Raw genomic sequence first — 21107 nt, 5'->3', positions numbered from 1 at the left:
CCCCGCTCCCCGCCACAGCGCAGGCGCCCGCCCGAGCGGCCGTTACAGGCCGCCGCGCCCCGCCGGGCGCTTCCCCTCCGTGATTGGCCGCGGGCGCCGGTGGTCCCTCCCCCCCGCGGTGTGGAGGGGGGGTTCGGTGTGCGGCGGGACCCTCGCCCCGCGCCATGTCCCTCAGCGGCGAGCGCCTGCGTGCCCTGCTGGGGAGACCCCTTAGAGTCACCTTAAAATGCGGCGTCTTCCAGGGGGTGCTGCAGTGTGTGAACCCCGACCGGAGCCTCCTCCTGCGGACAGGTCGGGGCCGCCGGCGCCTCAGCCTGTGAGGGGGAGCGGGCGGGCTGAGGGGCGCCGTGTCCGGGAGGGGGGGCGGCGGTGGCGGATACGCCGAGGTGGGCACGGGGCGCCCCTGGGGGCTTCCCGGGGGCCGACAGTAGGGCGAGTAACGTGGCCCTTAAAAGCACGAGTTAGCAGCACCCGCCTGGCCTCGTCTGCGGGTGCGCAGCCACCTCCTGGAAAGGCCCTTCCCTTGGGACAGCCGCCACCGCGCTCCTGTGGGCTGGCGGCGCCTGCGAGTAACAAGCTGTTGCTCACAACCGTGCGCCTTGACCTATGTCTGTTTTTTTTCCCCTCCCGCATTTCAGTGAAGAACGTGGAAACTGGCAGAAGCACTCCAGGAGTAAAGATGTTTTTTGGCCATGAAATAGTCAATGGTGAGGCTTTCCTGACTGCGTTCTGGGGCACAGGGGTCGTGCCTTCACTTCACTCAGCGTTTTAAATCCATGTTTTGGTCACTGTTGAATTCTCCAGCTGCACATCTTACTACTTAAAATCAGTAGGAAATAGAATGTCATATAAATCACACAACTTGGGTTCCCCAAGTATCTATTAGTGAAAAAATAATTCCACGCTTTGTGATGGTCTTGTGACTGTACTGCATTAAAGTTTATTATTTAAGTAATGAATAAAGTCCAGTGAGGCAACTAATGAAAGTAATTTCAAAGGTAATACACTGAGGAAAGTGTGCCCTCTGTTCACATCCTGAAGGCAAGTTGCATTCATTGTGGTGTTCCTGTGTGTGCAAGACTTTCACTAATGGACTCTGCTGGGAAGTTAAATTGCTTAAAGTTCTAGTTAACTTTGGTTTCCTTTTACTCATAGGGGCAAAAGCGCCTCTATTAAGCGGGCTGTTTATCTGAGCCTCTTTCCATGATTCACTAGTGATAAGAATATGGGATTATTTAAGAAAAGTCTTCCTAGTGTTTAAAGGTCCTGTGTGTTTCTGTTGGCATCTGCTTTGCTTTGGGGACAAGGAGCAAAGTGCTGAGGGAGAAATAGCTAAAGGCAGTAATTAGACCTGCCAAGTGATTAACTGACTCTGTTCTGCCTTTTTCCTTGTACCTGCTTGATTGTGTATGTAATAGTCTGTAAAGTAATCTGTTGTAGTTTGATACTGACTTTGGTTTTGGTGGGATGCTTGGCCATTAGTCTTCTTTAAGTGCTAGAGTTGTGAAGTACACCTTATCTAGGCTACCAATGTAAGTTAATTTATGTAGATTTGTACATCAGAGCGAATTTAAAATTATTTAAACCATACTTTGAGTTCAGTTTCTTTTTTTTGCATTTATGGCCATGTCCTATGGTGGTTAGTACTGGTTATGGTTCTTTTTTTAGCAGATAACAAGTGTCAAAAAGTTGCTTGTTGGCACTAGAGGTTAAATTGTTTGTTTCTATTGCAGTGGAACTGCTGGATGAACCAGATTCAGGGAAGGGAACAGCAATGCTCTACAAGTATGTTGAAATGTTTCCTTCCTTTCACGGTAGGATAAGGGGTGGGATGCACTCGCTAGGGGAGCCACCGCTTACGTTTAGTATAATACTGACGTTCAGACTCAACTGTGCTGAGTCTGTATTTCTCTGCTCTAAAGAGGTGAACAAGGTGGCGAGTGGAAGACCTCCCCTGTGTAAAAGGTTCTCCCACGCTATCGCTTAGAATTTCTCTTGCTTTTTCCTTTTTTATTTTCTTCCCACTAGTGTTCCTAGGTAGAAGCGTTTGGTTTGGTTTGTTTCCTTGTGGGCTTGTGGTTTCATGGAGGATTTCCCATGAGCATTTCTTCTGTGGAGAAACAGTTCCAGGACAGCTGCACAGGGAAGGTTAGGTTTATACAGATGCTCTCAAAACATATACAAATGTGACACCGGGAATCTGGTAAAAATATGTTTCAAACTCCTGCAGACCCATGCTCCTAGATGGGTTTGCTTTGAGTCTTCTCACAAGACCACGTTTGAATAGTTTATTCTTCCTCTTAAGAGAAGTAGGAATGAAATGGTGTCTATTGAATAGTCCTTAAAAAGTTAAAAAGCACATAGAATTGTGTTTAGCAGCAGTCGTCTTGCTGCTCTTTCATTTTCTTTCTCCCTGTTCAGCTCGCTCACACATACTGGAATATGCTTAGCTTGGTAGCAGATTCCTGTGTTAATCCTCTAAATATACAATTTTAGGTTCTTAGCTACATCTAAAGGCTGATCAGAAAGGGGTTTTTATGTTTTATTCTGTTGAGATATACATGATTGAAGCTCTATAATCCTATTGGGATGATTTTATATCAATATAAGGAAATTTATACTAATAAGTTATATTTCCCAGTGAAGTATTCTTGACCTCAGACTGTCCTCTCGTAGAAATTAAGCATCTTATATGAGACATCTTTCAGTCAGGTGAATTTTAACTAACTGTTTTTTTTGGTCCTGAGATGCTTCCAGGTGATTACAGTAAAGTTTCCACAGATATAACTGGTTTACATATTGGTGAACTTGTAAAATTTCCCTCCAATCACAGTAACTAATGGATCAAATACTGATTCAGTGTAAAGACTTACAGATATCTAAACTGTGTGGCTCTTGGGCTCAGGTCAGGTACTGTGTTCTTCATACTTTTGAACTCTTTCTTTCCTTGAAACTCTTGCTGTCCTTTGCAGTGAACATCTGTTCAAGTTCTGCTTTCACCTTTTACTTTCAGAATAAATGTGACATTTTATCTGAAATAAAGGCTCCTTTGTGGAAAATAAGCTTCATGTTCATTGTTTGGACACAGGTAGATGGCATTGGATGAAATAATTTTCTTTATTAAAACATCCATGCTGGTGGAATGTGGAATGTTTTGACTTCTGTGCCGATGTATGGTTTGCCTTGCTTGTGCAGGTGCACTTCAGCTGTTGAAGGGAACAAACAAGCAGATGCAGGACTAGCAGATTGTGGCCCATGGAGTTCTTCTCACGTTCCCCTAGGCAGCCAGCTCAGAGCCTCAGATAGCTTAAAATACTCCCTCTCAGGTAATGTGGGTATTACTTAAGCAATGTAGTTAGATTGTCTTTGTTGGACAGCATCTTTCCCAAACGCTGTGATCTCTTGGTTTGCCGGTATCAGAACAGGATATATTCTGAAAGAACAGTGGTTATAGAGAGATAGGTACAGAGCTCGTCACCCACAGGTGGACATGCTCTTTGCCTACAGATATATTTGCAAGTATCAGAAGGAAATATATCTGCTTTCCAGAATTCTTTTCTTGTAGCTCTCATCAACTGTAAAATTGGCTGAGCAGCACAACTGATCTTTTGGAGAAATCGCAGAATCCCAGACTGGTTGGGGTGGGAAGAGACCCCTGGAGATCACCTAGTCCAATCACCTACTCCCGCAGGCTCTCCCCACAGGCTGCACCATGGCCCTGCAGAAGGAGCCTCCCCAGCCGCTCTGGGCAGCCCGGCCCAGCGCCCCGCCACCCGCCAGGGACACACGTTCTCCCTCCTGCTCAGAGGGAACCGGCCGTGTGGCGGTTTGTGCCCGGTGCCCCTTGTCCCATCGCTGGGCACCGCTGGGAAGAGCCTGGCCCCGTCCTTTGGGCACCCACCCCTGGGATATTTGTATATCAAAATGCTTCAAGCAGAGAGCATTCCCCTACAGTGGTTGTTTTAATTTTGTACTTGTTCCTGAAATGTATGTCATTTCAAAGTTCAGTAAGACTCTTGCTCTCTGGGTCGGTGCTGGTTGTCACATGCTTGCATGGATTTGGTTCTGTGGTTCCTGCTGTATACATATGTACAGGTACAGATCCGAAATGTGATTAGCTCATTCTGTTCTCATAGAACCGTGACAGGAGTGCAAGGCACATATAGGCTAGAAGGAAAGTAGCAGTGTTTATCTGAGTAGCGGGGGAGAAAATGAGCACGTGTTTATGTCATCAGGGAGAGCCTTTAAAATTTTTTTCTTGCGGCCTTTCAATTGACTAGTGTTTTAGAGTTTAGAAGATTGTCTTTGTGTTGTCATGGACGCATATTGTTAATATTTGCACGTTACCTAAAGAGAAGGGAGAATCTTTAAGAGAACCCTTCTTTACCTGTTCATTAGACATTGATAAGCAGGTGTTAAAAAATATTCAAATCTGACTTAAATTCTCTTTGCCCCCTTGATCACTTAGGTATCCATGTTCTGTGGTGCCACTGTCTGTTAGTTTTGTCTTAGTTACAATCTTTTTCCCTCCCTGTACAGGCCTGGAAATTAGAGCGCTTTTTTTTTAATGCATGTAATTTTTTAAACTGAAAACTTTATTTCCTTTACGCATCATAACAACAAGTAATGCTGCAACTCACTTTTAAACAGCCAGTTGTTCTGTCCAAAACCAGAATTTCAGGTCATGCTCTAGACTGAATCTTGTACTGAATTAGAGAGTTCACTAATCCATTTGGGTGTGCTCAGGAAGTACAGTGGGAAGAACTGAACAGTTAAACCAGAAAAGTAGAGTGATCACACAATAAAATACATACCCTTGTGCAAAGTTTAGTTAAGTGGAGGAAGCATCTAATGCTTGGGGGTTTTCCTTCCTTTTAGAGAAGAAGGATGAAGAGAATGTGGAGTACACAGTTGTTGATTGTTTCCAGCAGAAATTTGAGCCAGCAGTAAGTACTAATTAATGTTCTTAAGCAGCATGTATGGCTTCTAAGCCTGTTCCATTCTAATAGTCAGTAGATCCATTAGGTGGGAAGATTGTGAGTACAGGCTTCATGACATCTTACACTGGAAATCACTTTTCCAGACTGCAGTGAAATTTGAGTAATAGGTAGTAACTGGCTTCTTTAAGTCAAGTAGAAATGGTTTCTCTGTGGCATCAAAATATATTTAAATAGTGCATACATGCAGGGAAAGAGTGCAGTGCACATGAGTTTGCAGTGGGTGGGTGTGAATCTGTATCAGTGTGTGTTGGTTGCTATTTTCAGACTCTGCATCACCAGTAACGGAGGTGAAGGGTCAGTATTACTGTCTAGTGTGCAATTATTTTGTTTAAGAAGGGAACAACACAAGAATCTGTTGGCATTTGGAGAGGGAATTGATTGTGTTGTTTTTGTAGGTATTTGGAACTCCAGACATGCCTGTACCTTTTTCTCTTAAATCATGTATAATAGCGTAAGTGGACTTGGTAAAATGTCTTTGTTTCAGAACTCAGAGCCAATGACAGATTTATTATTAAATTTTGTAGCATTTTTAAAATCCTGAATTAGACAAGTAATATGTAGGTCCTCCATGCCGTTTTGTCTTCCAATAACATCAGTTGAGATAGTATGGTAAATCTATTGTGCATACAGAGGAAAAAGCTCTTCCCCAGGAAGAGATTTCCCTGTTTACGCAGGAATCTAACTGTTGCTTTAAAAAGAAGCTGACTTTTTTGTTTGTTTATGCCTTCTACTCTTCTGTTACATGTGCGCTACAGGTTGCTTTATCTTAATTGTCTGAAAACTTCTTGTGCCTGTGAGAGTAGCAGGTTTTTCTTTCATACCTTAGGAAATGAGTTCTCTTTTTATCTGAAAGGAATACCTTCTTTATGTAACCTTAAGGAATTTCCTAAAACCTACTTAGAAGAATTTCTTGGGAGGAGATCACGGGAGTCTATATTCTTTAGTTACCCATAATCTCTGCTAAACCTATCATTCATGTTTCTAGTTGTGTTATTTCCAGCTGTCTATCTGCATCTGGACTGATGCTCTGTCTGGTTCTCGTGGATCACTATATATCTGAGATTCGTTGTGGTTTTGATCTGTATTTACCTTTTTAAATATGGAACATGACCAGAAAAATCACAGTTTACTATTTGTCCCTCTGCCTATTATTCTCTGGCATTATTTGTTTTACCCCTGTTTTCTTCATTAGGTGCTGCACCTGAAACAGCAGTGCATTGTCAGTGTAGCAGGAGAAGGTGTTAATTTGTGTCGTCATGGAAAACTCTCATGGCTTGAGGTAAGAGGCAGATGTTTCCCAAAATGTGCCACTAAATAGAGGCATAACTGAGAAACATTCAGGGATTAGCCAGTGTTTAAGACTTAAGTAACTGCTTTGGTAAGGGTTATAATGTTCTTCAAGACAGATCAGATATTTAATAAAAGACCTGTTACAGAAAGAATTATGCCATTATAAGGCAATATAATAATTACTAAACTTGTATGTAATACATATGTTTGTATATAGCAATGTAACATACTTGGTTTGCCATCTTTATATACTTGTATACAGGTAGAGGTATTACACTAGTACAGCTGTTACCTGTTGAAAAACTACAAATCTAATCACAACACAAATTTAACTGAAGGAGTAAAATCCATCTAAAGATGATACAGTATCTTAATTAGCTGTGATATTGTCAACATCTGAAAAGGAAGGGACAGAAAGGAAAATAGCTTAATCTGTTAGCTCAAAACCATCTTAGTTTATTTTTAAATGGATCTAAAAGTAAGTGTGTTTATCCAAAGTAAAAACTTGTGTGGGAGTTCATGCTTCAAATTTAACTCATTTCAGCAGAAGTAAGTGTCTGCAAAATGCTTGCTTTGCTATGGCTAAATTGCTTTCAAATAACAGCTTTTGTTAAACCATTATGAATTTGAACATAGGCAAAACCTAAATTTCATATCCTGTTTGAAATGCTAGAATGGAAAATTATGTCCTTTATTTCCTTGGTAGTGGTCTTTGACAACGAAAGGAATGTCACGGGCACAAGAATTTTGTTGGAAGTGGTTCTTTGAAAACGTCACCGTGATTGGTGTAGGAATTTATTTTAAGTACTGTGCATAGGGTTTGCTCTTGATATGTCTCAAAATGCTGTATTTAACTGTGCATAGTAGACTGCTGCGTTGTTCTTCCTAATTACTGTGAGTCTCCAAGCATCTCTGGAACAAACAAGACTTGTTTAGTGAATTAGCATTAAGGAAACTAAACCTGCTCTCCCCAGAATAAGCCTGTAGATAGGAGTTCATGGCTTGTGGGCAACAGGGCGCTCTCTCCTACTTTCAAATCCTTTGTTCTTCTGTCCCTCACTCATTTTCTTTGCAAATGAGTTTGTTGTAGATAGGAACAAAGAGCCATATTTTTCTGTTTGATATCTTCCTTCTGGGACCTCAGGCTTTCAAAAATGGATTACAAATGGTGCTGGAAGACAAAAACATCCTGAAGGTAAGGGTACAGGGGGTGTGAGGGCATTTGTGGTGGCAGAGGTCATATACACGTATAATGATCAAGCTGCACCAGAAAAGTTGCAGCTGGACACCAGTTTGTCTGACGGCTCTTTCTTGCTTCAGGTCATGCATGACTGCCGTGGGATCTCAGACTGCCTCTTCCACCAGTACGGTGTCCTTCTCTTCAATGTCTTTGACACACAGGTACCTTTCAAATGTTCTGGTCGGGAACAAAAGTTTCAACAAGAGAAACTTCAGCCTTGTTCAGGGCATTCTCTCAGGGGAGGTTTAACATTACTAGAATGTGACTGTTGTTGAACCATGTAAATGTAATGGGTTTGTTCTAGCTAGAAAGAACCAGCAGGCAAGGCTGATAGTGTTATTTAGAGTCTTGTGTAGACCCATTTTCGAAGGTAGTTAATATTTAATATTAGCAGCAAGTTTAATGTGTTTTTTTTTAAAGATGTATTAACTGGTCTTGATCAAACTTGGCACAACCTGAGGCTACTGTGGCTTAAACAGGAGCCAGGTCAGCTTGTGCTTTTTGTTTTGTTATTCTTTCTGCCCCTTTCACAAGTGTAGAAACAGATTCAGGCTACAAGTATCCAGCACTAGGAAGCACCTGCTAATAAAAACAGCTGTGGAAGTGAGAGAACAGGCCAGGTTACCACAAAATCTGTTTTTGCTGGTGCTGGCCCTGGTGGTTGTGGTAGTTAATGTGTGACTAACAGGAGGATTAGAGCCTTTCAAGAGAGAAGAAAATGACATAATGGCTATGATCTCTCATAATGGGAATGGATATGTTACGCATAGTTATGTGTGGCTTGTCCTTGCCTGTATACTGACTTTTCATGTCATAGATATGACTGCTTATATTAACTCTTCAAAGCCCAAGTCTGGGCTACATAGTAAGCTTTATACAGCAAAGGTTTCTCTGTCGCTGACCTTAGTTTGGCCTTTTGCCCCTAAAAATTATTTTATTCTATTACAGGTCAAATATCAGTCAGTGTTAAGTCTCGACTGCATGAAAAAGATAGGGGTGAAAATTCCCACCAGTGCTCCCAGCTGTACTGGCTAGAACACATAACTGATACAGGGGGAATAACTAACCAGAACTATCCACCCTAGGGTCTGAGGCATGCAGGATTGCACTCATTGTTCTGTTGTCTTGGTATGAGCTGACGTGCATGCTTTTCTTGCACTGATAGATCTCAAGGTTTAAATTCAATTACTCTGATTCATTGGCCTGAATCCTACTTCTGCTGTAAGCAAGCTAGTGAAGTAGTCCGGTTTTGGCTACCCTGCAGTGTACCTGATACTATGGAATTAAGCTGTCTTTTCTTTTACTCTGTACTGCTGGAGAATATAGTTGGGAGATACCTCGGACCAAACTCTCATAGATGCTTTTTGTGAAGCACGTCTTAGAGCCAGCTTCCCAGTGTTGTTAAAATTGGAACAGGCTGTGTGTGCAAGTGAGACTTTGCTTAAAAAGCACAGCAATGGAATGAAGAACTCTGGTTTAGATGGGATCCTGCTTGCATAATTTGAAAAGTGTTATTTATCCCCAGTTTTGGTCAGCTGCTGCAACTGTTTATTCCTTGCAATAAGTAACCTAATATAATTAACACAACATGCAGAGGATGGCAGTGAAAGGTTTCTGATGTTCACTGTCTTCCCCATTGATGTTCTTATAGCACTTAAGCATCACCTGTTGAAGTAACTTTTAATGATACTGTTTGTGGAAATCTAATATTGCTGTTTCACATTTGGCTGCCTTGGGGGTATGTGTGTGGCCCTGTTGGGCTACAGCAGCCTAAAAAGCTGGATAGTGAGCAGGCAAACTGGCTGTTGTCAGTGCTTACCTCCCTAACGTTGCCTTCTGGGACGCTTCTATGCTGCATCATGAGGCTAGGGCGTTCTCACTCTGTGAAATCCCTGGCTATTGTAAAATGTTGTTGCTTGTATATCTGTGTACTACCAAAAGAAATAATAGCATTTTTCATAGAGGTGTGTGCTGCAAGAGTAAAGAAAATTTGACAGCTTGAGACTTACTGTGAGACAGAGGTCCGTGCAAGGTTTAATCATAAAATGTACAAGTGAACAAGTCCCTGTTGCAGTCTGCTTCCACAGATCAATGCAGAAACACTACTTTTTACCATATTGTAGTTTTTCTGCCTTTGAATCCAAACCATTAGCATGGAGTGACTTTGGACAAAGATTTTCACAGTGTAAGCTAAAATAATGTTTTTGTGGTGGGCAAGTTTATTCTATAACCTTGTTCGTTCAGATTAAACCTTTTATGAATATTAAGCACAAGGATGCTTTCATTTTTGTTTAAATATTTAAGTCTTTTTCTCTCCTTATTTGGAAAGCATTGATATTTTTTTTTTATTAGAAACCCTCTCTCCAACCATCTAGAAGAATGGAATATATTTCCAGAAATTTGAACATCATCTTTGTTTTGACTTTGAATAAAAGTAACCGCTTGAGAAGGTCTTTCTAGAGGTTCCTCTTCATCTGCATACAGCTACTGAGAGGGAAAGTTCAAAGTTTAGCATGCTACTAATCGCTTACTGAGAATCTGTTGTGGCAAGGAATCTCTCAGCCTCGAGGAGTAACCTTGAGAGGTGTCCCTACTCAAAGGGAGATCCTGTTGTGCAGCTTGCTGCCATGTAGAAGAGCTCAGCAGACCCTGAGCTGTCCATTATCTATGAAGTAAGATCATTGACTTATAGTCATATTTGCATATTGGCCGTATTTTAGATTGGCACGTGTTCAGCTAGCCCTCAACTGTTGAGCAAGATTTGTGACCCTTAAGTATTGTGTTGTTATCTGTCTCCCCAAATTCCAGCTTAAGCCAGACACAGCCGTTGTGACCACCACTGGTGGCTATTGCTTAAGCAGAAAAGGGTGGGGCAGGGGGCACACCCCCGGGGTGGATTGTTCTAATGACAGATAGTTCACTCTCAGATTTTGAATGTGGATGCAGGCTTTTTATTTTTTCCTCTCTGTTCCCCTGGTGAGTGGACTCTCTTCCAGGCTTCCCTTTTCCATTGTCTTCTTTTGGCACCTGTTGCAATAATCCCACTCATCTTTGTGTTCCCTGGTTAGGGATAAGAGTCAAGGTTGTTCCTACTCTTTCTGTAAAGTGACAAAACCAGGATGAGAAACAAGCAAACACCATGCCATGTAGTTGCTGCTGGAGGCTGTTTGCTTGCCTTCTGGCTCTGTATGCTGTCAACGGTAAGGCTCACTGGCAAAATCAGGTTTTAGGCAAAAGGTTTTTGAAAACTTTGCATATTCTTTCATCATGCTTTCCTTATGTTGCATCACTATTTCAGTTTTAGATAAAAACCAAACCAGAAATATCCTGGGGAAGTATCACTGTATGTTTACTCTCTTCTGATAACTGCTCCTAACCACCTGCTGTCCAGAGACAAGAGTGCTGGGCTAGAAAGAGCCTTAGACTAATTTACATAAGGTTAAGTTTTAAAAATTAATTTAGCCTTTTATGTAACTGAACAGCTTTAAGGACTCAGATTACTTTGCAACTGTATGCAGTCAAAAAGAGAATTATTTTGTTTGCAGCGTACTTTATTTCTAATACGCATCCCCACTGTCAAACCTCCACGTTCCCTGCCTTGGGTTAACAGACGCTGGTTGTGGCATATTGCTCCCTTCCATCACAGGTTGCTGATGCTCTGCAGTTCTCAGTGGCAACAGGTGGCTTCCTTCCACACCGTGTCTGCACATTACAGGAGTGTTTGATGCAGCACTTGAAGATACCTTCCAAATGGCATGCCATCATGAAGAGCAGGCAGCAGATGGCTTCGGTGAGTGATTCAGTGGGGCACCTTCTGAAGACTCAATTGTGAGCTATGGTTTGCCCATCTGGAGATGTTTCTGTCAGTTTTTCAAAAAGCAGTGGTCAAATTGCTGTAGTTTAGGTCATTTTGTAACACGGACTTGGGAGACAGATGTAAGCTTTAGTTGGCATTAGTGCTTATGCTGCTATTTCCTAATAGCTCATGTGAAATTGAGGTTTTGAAGAAACCACAGAGCTTGTACAATAGAGGATGTATATAACTTGGGTTAAAAATGTTCTGGATATCTTAATGTATTTGACTAAATCTGAAACCTAGTTCCAACATAACAAGTTGGTTAAAATGAATCCTGAGTCAAGTAGGGAAAGAGGAAACTTATTTCCAGCACTTATGAGAATGAAAAAATGAGAGTAGCGATTTTTTTTTCTTGCTTGTGCAGTTCAGCAGCATTTTCCAAATCATTATTCTCTATTGTCCTTGGTTTTGTTGATCTTTCAGATGGGGACAAGAAAGGGAGAACTTCATGGGCCAGGAGCTCCTAAGATTTGGAGATAAATAGAATAGACTTGCTTGATAAATAGAATAAACTATTTCAGTTGGAAGGGACCTAAAATGATCATCTAGCCCAAGGGCCTGACCGGTTCAGGGCTGACCAGGTTGAGGCATGTTATTAAGGGCATTGTCCAAATGCCTCCTAAACGCTGACAGGCTTGGGGCATCGTCCGCCTCTCCAGGAGGCCCGTTCCAGGGCCTGACCACCCTCTCGGTAAAGAAGTGCTTCCTCATGGCCAGTCTAAACCTCCCCTGGCGCAGCTTTGATCCCTCCCCAGGCATCCTGTCCCTGGGTACCAGGGAGAGGAGCTCAGCACCTCCCTCTCCACGTCCCCTCCCCAGGAAGCTGCAGAGAGCAGTGGGGTCGTCCCTCAGCCTCCTTCTCTCCAAACCAGACAAGCCCAGAGTGCGCAGCCGCTCCTCACAGGACGTGCCTTCCAGCCCTTTTACCGGCTTCGTTGCCCTCCTCTGGATGCATTCCAAGGACCTTTGCATCCTTCTTGAGTTGGGTGGCCCAGAACAGGTCACAGGAGCCAAGGTGAGGCCGCACCACCGCTGAATACAGCGGGACGATCCCTCTCCTGACCCGCTGGCGATGCTGGGTTTGATGCAGCCCAGGATGCAGGCTGCCCTCGGGGTGCCAGGACACGCTGCAGACTCATGCTGAGCCTGCTGCCAGCCAGCACCCCAGGTCCCCTCCACAGGGCTGCTGTCAGCCGCTCCTCTCCCAGTCTGTGCTTGTGGCTGGTGTTATTCCATCCTAGGTGCAGAACCCGGCATTTTGACTTGTTAAATTTCATCCTGTTAATAGTAGCCCGGTGCTCCAATCTGTCTAGGTCCCTCTGCAAGGCCTCTTCTTGACTCAAGAGTCAACAGCACCTCCCAGTTTGGTGTCGTCAGCAAACTTGCTGCTGGTGCATTCAACTCCCGCGTCCAGACCGTTGATAAAATATATTGAACAGAACCGGCCCTAGAACTGAGCCCTGAGGAGCGCTGCTGGTGACCGGCTGCCAGCCAGATCTAGCTCTATTCACTACAAGCCTTTGAGCTCTGCCCTTCAGCCAGTTTTTAATCCAGCGCACCATGAACCTACTCACTTCACAGCTGGACAGCTTGTCCAGAAAGATGCTGTGGGGGACAGTATCAAAAGCCTTACTACAATCCAGAAAAACTACATCCACTGCCTTGCCTTCATCCACTACTCAGGTGCCCTTATCGTGGAAGGATATCAAATTAGTTAAACAGTATATAAATATGCCAGTGCCAGTGTGGCAGCTTTTGCTGGGTTTTTAATCCCCTGACCTTGCTTTTTTGGGGCTGAGAGAGGAAAACTTCCGAAGAAGCTACTAAATATGGGAACTAGATATGTAATGAGACCTCACCATATAGGCAGGATTTCTTTACTGAAAAGGAACAATATCTTTCCTATCAGAGCATTTTGTAGCCTTTCGTACTGGTCTTGTAACTTCTTGAGTAAATTTAAGTGGGTTTGCACTGCCTGTTCATAGTCTTAAAATCTTTCTCAAAAGCCTGGATTAAATGTTACTTGATATTGCTATAATAGCTACTCAGCGAAACCTCTAATTTGAACACAGCTTTATTTTTCTGTAAGTTCTGGAATTCTAATAGTGTCTTTCAAAATTTCAATTTAGAGAATTCTTTATGGCAAATCTAAGCTAAATGGCAGCATGCCTGCCTTAGTTTACCAGACCAAATCCTCCTATTGGTCCAGAGAAAAAAGATGGAAAATTCCTGTAATATGTATGTAGTAAAGATACCAATGTAAGCCACTCTGTATTGACAGTTTTGCTCAGGGTGTCATAGTCATGCTGCTTAAGTGGGGCTTGTTTTCATGTGCTTCTGGTTCTAGTTGTGATGACTGAAGTTGTTACTATCCCCAGATGCTTCCCTGGCTCTGTTGATGGAAGGGTTATTTTCCCTTTAGATCTTCAGCTCTGCTCTTAGGAATCCAACCTAGTTTCAGAGATGAGTGAGAGAAAGCCTAACATTAAATGCTGGAAAAATTATTTGTTAGTTTTTGGGTTGTTTGGCATTTTTCTTTAAAGAAGCAATTCATCCTCCCAAACTCCCTCTTCTCAAACATCCACAAGCAGATGGCCTTAGAAGCTGCAAGCATTCAGTAGCACTGAAAAGAGAGATCGGCATCAGGAGATAATGTTGCAAGTTGCAGATTAATGTGATGAAAAGCTTTGTTATAATTTTTGCTGTGTAAATAACTGCTTTCATTTGCATTGGGATACACAGGAGAATGCTGACATGTGGTTCCTGAGACCCTTTCCAGCTTTTCTGCTTAAAGCACTTGCTCTGAAGGCTATGTACCTTCTGCTGCTCCACGCATCTCTAATGGATAACTTGATGTCTGACCTAACAACTGTAGTACGTGGTTATTTAAATGCTTATCAGTCTGGGTCTGGAGATCACCTTAGGAGCACAAAGGTAGGTATGTCTGCTTATGTCTCTGGTTAGTGATTTGATCTGAGGCTCTGATGGGTAACTCTGGAGGACTTAGCCACAGCAGCTTCCTTTTCTGCAACTGTACACCCTACTTTATGCCATTATGTACCTTGTTTCCTTTGATGAGCAGCAGAAGTGATGGTGTCTGTATCTACCTAGCTGCATTTCATGTTAGTCCATCAGCACACATCCACCTCAAGTTAGTGCTGGGGATGGTGAGTTGCAGCAGTTAAGGCATGGGCACAGGCACATGTGCCTCCTCTTCACTCTCATCTGAGACTGAGAACCTCTGGGCTTGATAGGGGTTGCATATTTGTGAGAGCATGAAGAGGAGCAGGCAGTTGTGTTGGTACCTGGAGCTGCAAGAGTTCCTTTGTTTTGGTGAGAGAACTGAGTCCCAAAATCTTGTTCTGTTTTTCTCCTATTCTGTCATCTTTACTGCTGAGATGTTTTTCATATACTGGCTGTTTCTGGATAGTGGTGTCTCTTGTTGGGCAAGGATTTTTATTTCTGTAAAGCATCTTTGCATTATCTTGTCTTCCTCATTTATTCTCACCTTCATTAGCAGGGTGGGGCAGGCACAAAACCAAGTCAAGTAACACTTTTCATCTTTGGTTACATAGAACCAGCAGTATTGCATGCCCCGGTACCTTGGAGTGGTTCTTGTATGGTGGACATTTCTGTAATTGCTTGTTAATTTTTAAAGCAGGGCAGGGGGAATTAGATTTTTGATTAAGGAGCTTGACTTCCTGTGCTAGTAGAAAGAACCCATCCATGCAAACCAAAGAAGCAGTGGTATTGGTGTGGTCTATTTCTGTCTTTTCAATGAAGTAATCTTAGGAGGGCTTGCAACAACTATGCAAGATATTGCTGGTATTACATTTGGATGAAAAGTGAATAGTCAAACATCCTCATTCATCACAAAAAGACTGAACTAACATGATTAAATCCTGTTACTGCCTCACTTCTGCAGTTGTAAATGTCTTGAAATATTTATGGGGAAAAGAGACTGCAGGTCTGTCTTCATGGAAGGAATTGTCTTTTTCTTTGCCCTCGTTTAACAAAGCACTGAAGCACAGACTTGAATTCTTTGGGAATTACTTAAGGGCTCAGAGCAGAAAATCTCATTATTGAGGATTTAGGAAGGGATTAGTTGAAATAACCACAAGAGGTCATAGTTGCTTCACAGATGGAAGAGAAGAGGTCACGCTGAAAAGCTTTTCTTTTTAGGGGAGAGATGCCAAAAAAAGAAGGTTGTTCATAGTTCATGGAAAAAAATTAGCTCGATATCTGAATTTCCAGTATGAAGTAGCATGCAAAAGTAGGCATGACACAAGGGAAAAGAAGAGTCTGTTAGAGTGAAAAAAGTACAAAGTCAGTTTTGCATTGGGCTATTTGTAGAAAATTTTTTGAAGTGGTACTCAGGTTGCTGGAGCCAATCCTTTTGTAAATCCATTTATTCCATAAGATTACCCAAATAATTGATCTGGTCCCGAGAATTTCAAATGGCATTTTGAAGATCTATTTAATATCACATCTGATAATTATACTTCCTGCAGCTGCTTTAGAAATCTTGTAGTATGGGTAGTAAAAGTAGCCATTTTCACCACCATTTCACTGTGAATCATTTTTTGATGTTTCTTCTACTTTATTTAAAATCTACTTGCAATACATATTTGAAGTCCAAATATGCAGTTTGGTTTAGTTAAAACTGGTTTGTTACTTCAGTTTCTTCACTGAGTAAGTAAACAAAGTCAATTTTAAGGGAATCTTTTGCAAGTTGATGAGTTCAGCTAAATCTGTTTTAAGAAAAAAAGAAAGAAAAAAGAACTTTGTGCAACTTCTAGGTTTTCTGGCTAGGTCTATATTAATTCCCTGAATCAAAAAGCCTTTCTTCAGATCTGATTGTCAGAATGAAATAATAATCAAGAGACACACGCACATTTATTCTAGTGCTTTTTCATGGATATTTAGAAGTAAAGTTTATCCATCACTAAGGTCTGTGTTATGCCATCTGTGCACTTTGTGGAGCTACAGTTGGAAGTTACCTAGAAGGTGCTTTTACTGGACTATTTTACTTCTTACACAGACCGGTCACAATTTACACTTGTGCTCCACCTTGGCGCCTTGGTGAACAGCAGCCTGGGGTGCAATGAGCTTGACTTCGTCTTGGAGCTGGTCTCCAGCCACAGCAACACTGGAGTCCCTATGCTTGATGCCTGTGTTCTCCAGGCATGGAGGGAGAGGGAGGGAAGGAAAGAAAAAGAAAGGCATCTCATTGATCCTGACACTTTTGGAAATGTGTGTTGACACTTCCTGTGGTTTCTTGTGTCTTCACCTGCAAGTAGTAGTCAAGTATTCTGAATACTGGACACTCCCTTCTAAGCAACTGACTTTTCACCCACAAACCAGATGCAAAACGGTAACCTCTGATCCCCAGCACTTCATTATCAAAACGCCCAGCTTCCCTTTTCAGCATCTTTCAGAAACTGATAATCTTCCTCACTGCTGAGGAGGAGAACTCAACACAAACTTCCCACCCTGAAAGTCTCTGCAGTTTCCTGCATTTTCAGCATAACTGTCTGCCAGGAGTAATTGTGCTTCTTGTGGTTGCAGACATCAAGTAAAATGGGCTTTTGTGCTGCTGCACCTCAGTCACTAGAAAAGATGTAGTAAAGGAGCTGTACGTGCTGAATTTCTAACTTTCCTTGTAGATTCATATTGTGTGTAGTTAGGGATTTGGAAATGCAGCTGCATTCTGATGTTTAGGACTTAAGTTCAAAGAAAACAGCCTGGGAACCCATTGGTGTAAAGAAGTACATGTTCTCCTAGAAGTGCAGTGCTTTCTTGGCTAAGTGCTGACAGTACACAAGCAATGCACTGGTACCATGGGGCAGTTGCACACCCCTGTGCAGCAGTTCATTTCCCAGTGCACTTAAGGTAAAGCAGCAGTAGACCAGGTGCAGTGCGGTATATGATACCAGATAACATGTTCATGACACGTGGTGGCATGAACTCTGTTCTCTGTCTAAATATAATTGAATGCCTCAGCCAGTAGTTTTCCTAATTGGCAGGTGAGCTGGGACTGCACCAAATACATATTAATCTTTATGAACATACAACCTGAATTTTCATGCAGTTTAGTTTAAATAGTTTAGGGCATGGATTACCTCTTGCTGTAGGATACTGCAGCAGTTAGGAAGCTGGATGTAGGTTCTTCTGGTTAAACAGAACTGAAGGTGGGGTGTTTTCCAGTAAGTGCTTTATCTGCTTTTTTCTGTAAGCCTGTCAGAATCATTTAGCCTTCCTCTGGATCTGTGCAAACTTCTAGATGCAGGTTTTGCGACGCACAGCTTCCCTTACAAAAGCACCACATCTGTATATCCACTCTTCTGTTCTTAGTGTTTTTACCAGTATGTATATACTTACACTTGACTTGCCAGCATGTTGCTTCCTGTATCTTTCCCGGGACCTTCTTTAGCATCTTCCAGTCGCTGGGTATCAAGTCAGGTTTTAAGCGAGATACTATAGTTAACTAATTCGGCTTTTTCGTCTTCTACTGTTCAGGAATTTTAGGTGAAATCCACCTTGGTGTTTGTATTTCAATTACCGGTAATTAAGTATTCGTGGGGCCATTTGAAACAGATTCCAGGTACGTAATGAATGTTTTTGGTATGGGAACATCCACGGGTTTTTTCATGCTGAATGTAGGAGATAAGAAAGAAGTTGTGGTTTTTACCATGCTGCTTTTGTATTGATCATTGCTTGGCCCTGCAGTGTGTTGATATTTTGTGCTTCTCTGATGTGTGCAGAAATCTTTTTATTAATTGTTATATTTTTTTGTTAAATTTTAATAAAATTATTCTGGCCTGCCCTTTGTGGGTTTTTTTCTGTAACTTCATCCTTACTATTTTCTTCACTCGGATGTGGCTTAGCTTTCCTGAGGGATTCTTACTTCATGTCTGCATTCCCCTAACCCGTAGTCCTGCCAATTCCCTTTCACTCTGTTCTGTGATCTTTTGCTCTTAGGTAAGGTTTCCTCTGTGCTGCTTGTATGGTGTCTTGAAGTTGTCTACACGCTACATGCTAGGATTGAATTTGCTTGCTAGTTTATTACTACTTTTTAACGAAGCTTCCTTATTTGCATAATTCCCCTTTCTACAGTTTATCACAACTGTGGATTTCTGTGTTGTTCCTACAAAGCTGGTGAGCATTGCAGTCCTTGTTAAGGAGCAGATCCATGAATGTAATATTTTGAACAGCGTCCCATGCACTGCTCAGGGCCAAGTCAAGGAGTGTGTCTCCTCTCACGTACTTCCTGAGCAGCTGTTTCATTGATTTGTTAACTATGTTGGCTTTTTCCACATAAGTTGGGGCTTTTTTTACCTGTCAGATAGAATACCATGGTTTTAAATGACAAGCTGGGAAAGCTGCCTTTGCAGTGGCTCCTGCAAGTAAACATGAAGTGGGGTGTACAACAGCTTCATAGCGCAAGTTTCCCAGGAGACATCTAAAACCCATATGTGAAGTGTTACTGACATCTTGAAGAACTTCATCTTAAAGGAGTAAACAATAAATGGAAGTGTAATGTTTTCCCCATTGAGTAGGCTAAAATGAAAGTGGGAGACACACACACTCGCTTTCTCCCCCCCACCCCCGGCCCATTGTGTGTGTAAACAGGTAGTTGATACATCCCACAGATCTAATGAGAGATGATTGTTTTGTTCCATTGGCTAATTACAGGGGGAGCTCTTACCTGGTACTGACAAAAGTACAGCACGTGTATGTGTATGCATATGTATTACTTTTTCTTTTCTGTTTCTTGTCTTATTTTCCCTTATCAGCCCACTTGCACAGAGCTGCCAGAGGAGCTGCGTCAGCTGGCAGAGATCCAGAAGCTGCGAAGGGAGAAAGCAATAAAAGACTACAGAATGAATGGGGATGGGCTTTTAATCAGACCAGCCATGGAATTAGAAGAGAGAAACGATCCACAGGATGGAAACTATGGAGATCACAGGGACTGAAGAAATAAATCAGTGTCCCAAAATGTATCCCTCTGCAATTAGAATGTACGTTGTCAAGAAAAGCCTGAAAATCAAAACCAAGTGGCAAATCTGTGGAAGAACCTTAAACTGACCTCAAGCTGGCCATATGAATCCTAATTTCTGATACAGGTGGCTTGGGTGAGCTTAGACTGGGTATTGGAAGACATCCAAATGAGAAAAGGGATTATTCCCCATGCAGAAGTGTCAAACAAAAGCTCCTTTCTTTACAATGACAGGTAAACCCATTGTTGAATGGAAATAATGATGGTCGGTCTTTGGAAGGAAATTCCTCGTGTGTCTGGCTGTTCTTAAGGTCTATTTTTGAGATGCGTTTTTTTTCAAGAACTATTTTTTATTTTCAAATGGTGCTTTTTTTTTCTTCTTGCATTGTTACCAGGCCAGTGTCTTAAATTGTATTGGTTTTTTTGTTAACCTGTTGCAGGTATGTAAAACGCTCATTCAATCCAGATACATAAACAAGGGAACCAAGATTAAGATGGCTGTTCCTTGAGGTTAGAAAGGGTTTGCTTGGAAAAATCAAAAAAACCTTCTGGCCACCCCATGTGGGCTTGGTTTATGTGCAGTAAGTCTCTTGGCATAGCTATACAACAGTCTTTCGTAGGAGAGTGAAAAAGATCACACCCTAATGAACCACTATGCTGGCAAAACCAGCAAAGAGGTGCACTAATAAAAAGGACTTTTCTGCCAAGACAAGAGTTATTTTAGGCTAACGGAGAAAAGATGCTTCCTGCGGAAAGTTGCACACCACTGTTGTCAGCACTGCTGTATCAGATTCATGTAGGTAAGGCTGTAACAGTAATATGGTGTGTATATATATAGACAAGAGTGTACAAAGGGGGAAAACCCCACTTAATTTAATTTTAAAAAATGTATAGTATAAACACCCCCCCCCCCATCCCCCAGAAAAATAAGGTATCAAGGCAAAACCAGTTTTTTTCTAGTATAGTTGCTTTGGCTGGTATTCACTAAAAGTAAAGCTCCTCCAACCAACAGTACTAGCCTACTGCATGACAAAATTAATGTAGACCACGCCTGAGTGCTGGAACATTTTTTTGGCATATCACTATATTTGACTTGGGAGCACAGGACTGTTGAAAACTCTTTGTTTTTGAAATTCTGAATTTATACACAGTTATGTATTTAAATGCATAAAAAAGTGCTGCATGTTTTGCCATTCAAATGCTTCAGACAGGGTGGGGAACACCTTAATCGAGTGTAAGGAAGGTTTTGTTCTTAGGGTATTGGCGAACACTTGATGAAAACATGAAATAGGGAGGGGAAGAGGTGATGGTCACTGTCCCCACCAGTCTGCAATCCGAGAACAAGCTGGGCAACAAGCTGTGACTGTGTTAATAGTAACGACGCCAGGTTGCAAGGGACATGGCTTCTGCATGCGAGTAGGTTTTGAGCTGGCTTTCTTTGGATGTAAATCGGTGTGTGACTAGATTGCTTACATGTATCTGTGTCCATTCTCTCTATATATCATTACAGGAAATGTGTGTTGGGTTTTGAGGGTTTTGTTTTGTTTGTTTTTTTCCTCTCTCCAACAAGAGTACTAGACCAGCAGTGTTTAAATAGGTCTCTCCATTGAAACTGTAGATAGGACCTGCTCACTTCTGCGAGTGGCAGAAAAACTTGCAGAAAAACCTTCAAGGTCTCTTCTTTGTCAGTATGTTTTCTACTTTTTTTTTTTTAACCCTTAA

At 42.1% G+C, this 21107-nt stretch overlaps 1 protein-coding gene across 5 annotated transcripts; it reads left to right on the top strand.

Annotated features, from left to right (window-relative positions):
* Nucleotides 1–23: 23 nt before the first annotated feature.
* EXD1 (exonuclease 3'-5' domain containing 1) lies at nt 24–20305 on the top strand. 5 transcript variants are annotated; one of them, XR_005828761.1, is made up of 12 exons: nt 24–291; nt 639–707; nt 1734–1785; nt 3196–3326; nt 4879–4946; nt 6193–6279; nt 7381–7485; nt 7611–7691; nt 11177–11320; nt 14129–14320; nt 17906–17990; nt 19183–19290. XR_005828761.1 is itself a non-coding variant. In XM_040599676.1 (11 exons), the coding sequence occupies exons 1-11, from the start codon at nt 165–167 to the stop codon at nt 17912–17914; spliced, it is 1065 nt and encodes a 354-aa protein (XP_040455610.1). In that variant the 5' UTR covers nt 24–164; the 3' UTR covers nt 17915–19275. The 5 variants fall into 5 exon arrangements, 3 of the variants coding, with proteins under 3 accessions (XP_040455610.1, XP_040455609.1, XP_040455608.1); XM_040599676.1 differs by having other exon boundaries at nt 17906–19275; XR_005828760.1 differs by having other exon boundaries at nt 25–291; nt 14129–17990.
* The last annotated feature ends 802 nt before the right edge of the window (nt 20306–21107 follow it).

The sequence above is a fragment of the Falco naumanni genome, chromosome 7 (genome assembly GCF_017639655.2).
Source record: "Falco naumanni isolate bFalNau1 chromosome 7, bFalNau1.pat, whole genome shotgun sequence".
In the NCBI taxonomy this organism is placed as follows: Eukaryota; Metazoa; Chordata; class Aves; order Falconiformes; family Falconidae; genus Falco; species Falco naumanni.
Note: the sequence above shows the minus strand (reverse complement) of the source record. Positions and strands in the feature narration are given on the sequence as shown.

Excerpts from the sequence above, each read along its gene's own strand:
- EXD1 (XM_040599674.1), top strand. The coding sequence starts at position 165 with ATGTCCCTCAGCGGCGAGCGCCTGCGTGCCCTGCTGGGGAGACCCCTT. Across the intron at positions 292-638 it reads GAGCCTCCTCCTGCGGACAG|TGAAGAACGTGGAAACTGGC; the intron begins GTCGGGGCCGCC and ends CCCGCATTTCAG. Across the intron at positions 1,786-3,195 it reads GGAACAGCAATGCTCTACAA|GTGCACTTCAGCTGTTGAAG; the intron begins GTATGTTGAAAT and ends TTGCTTGTGCAG.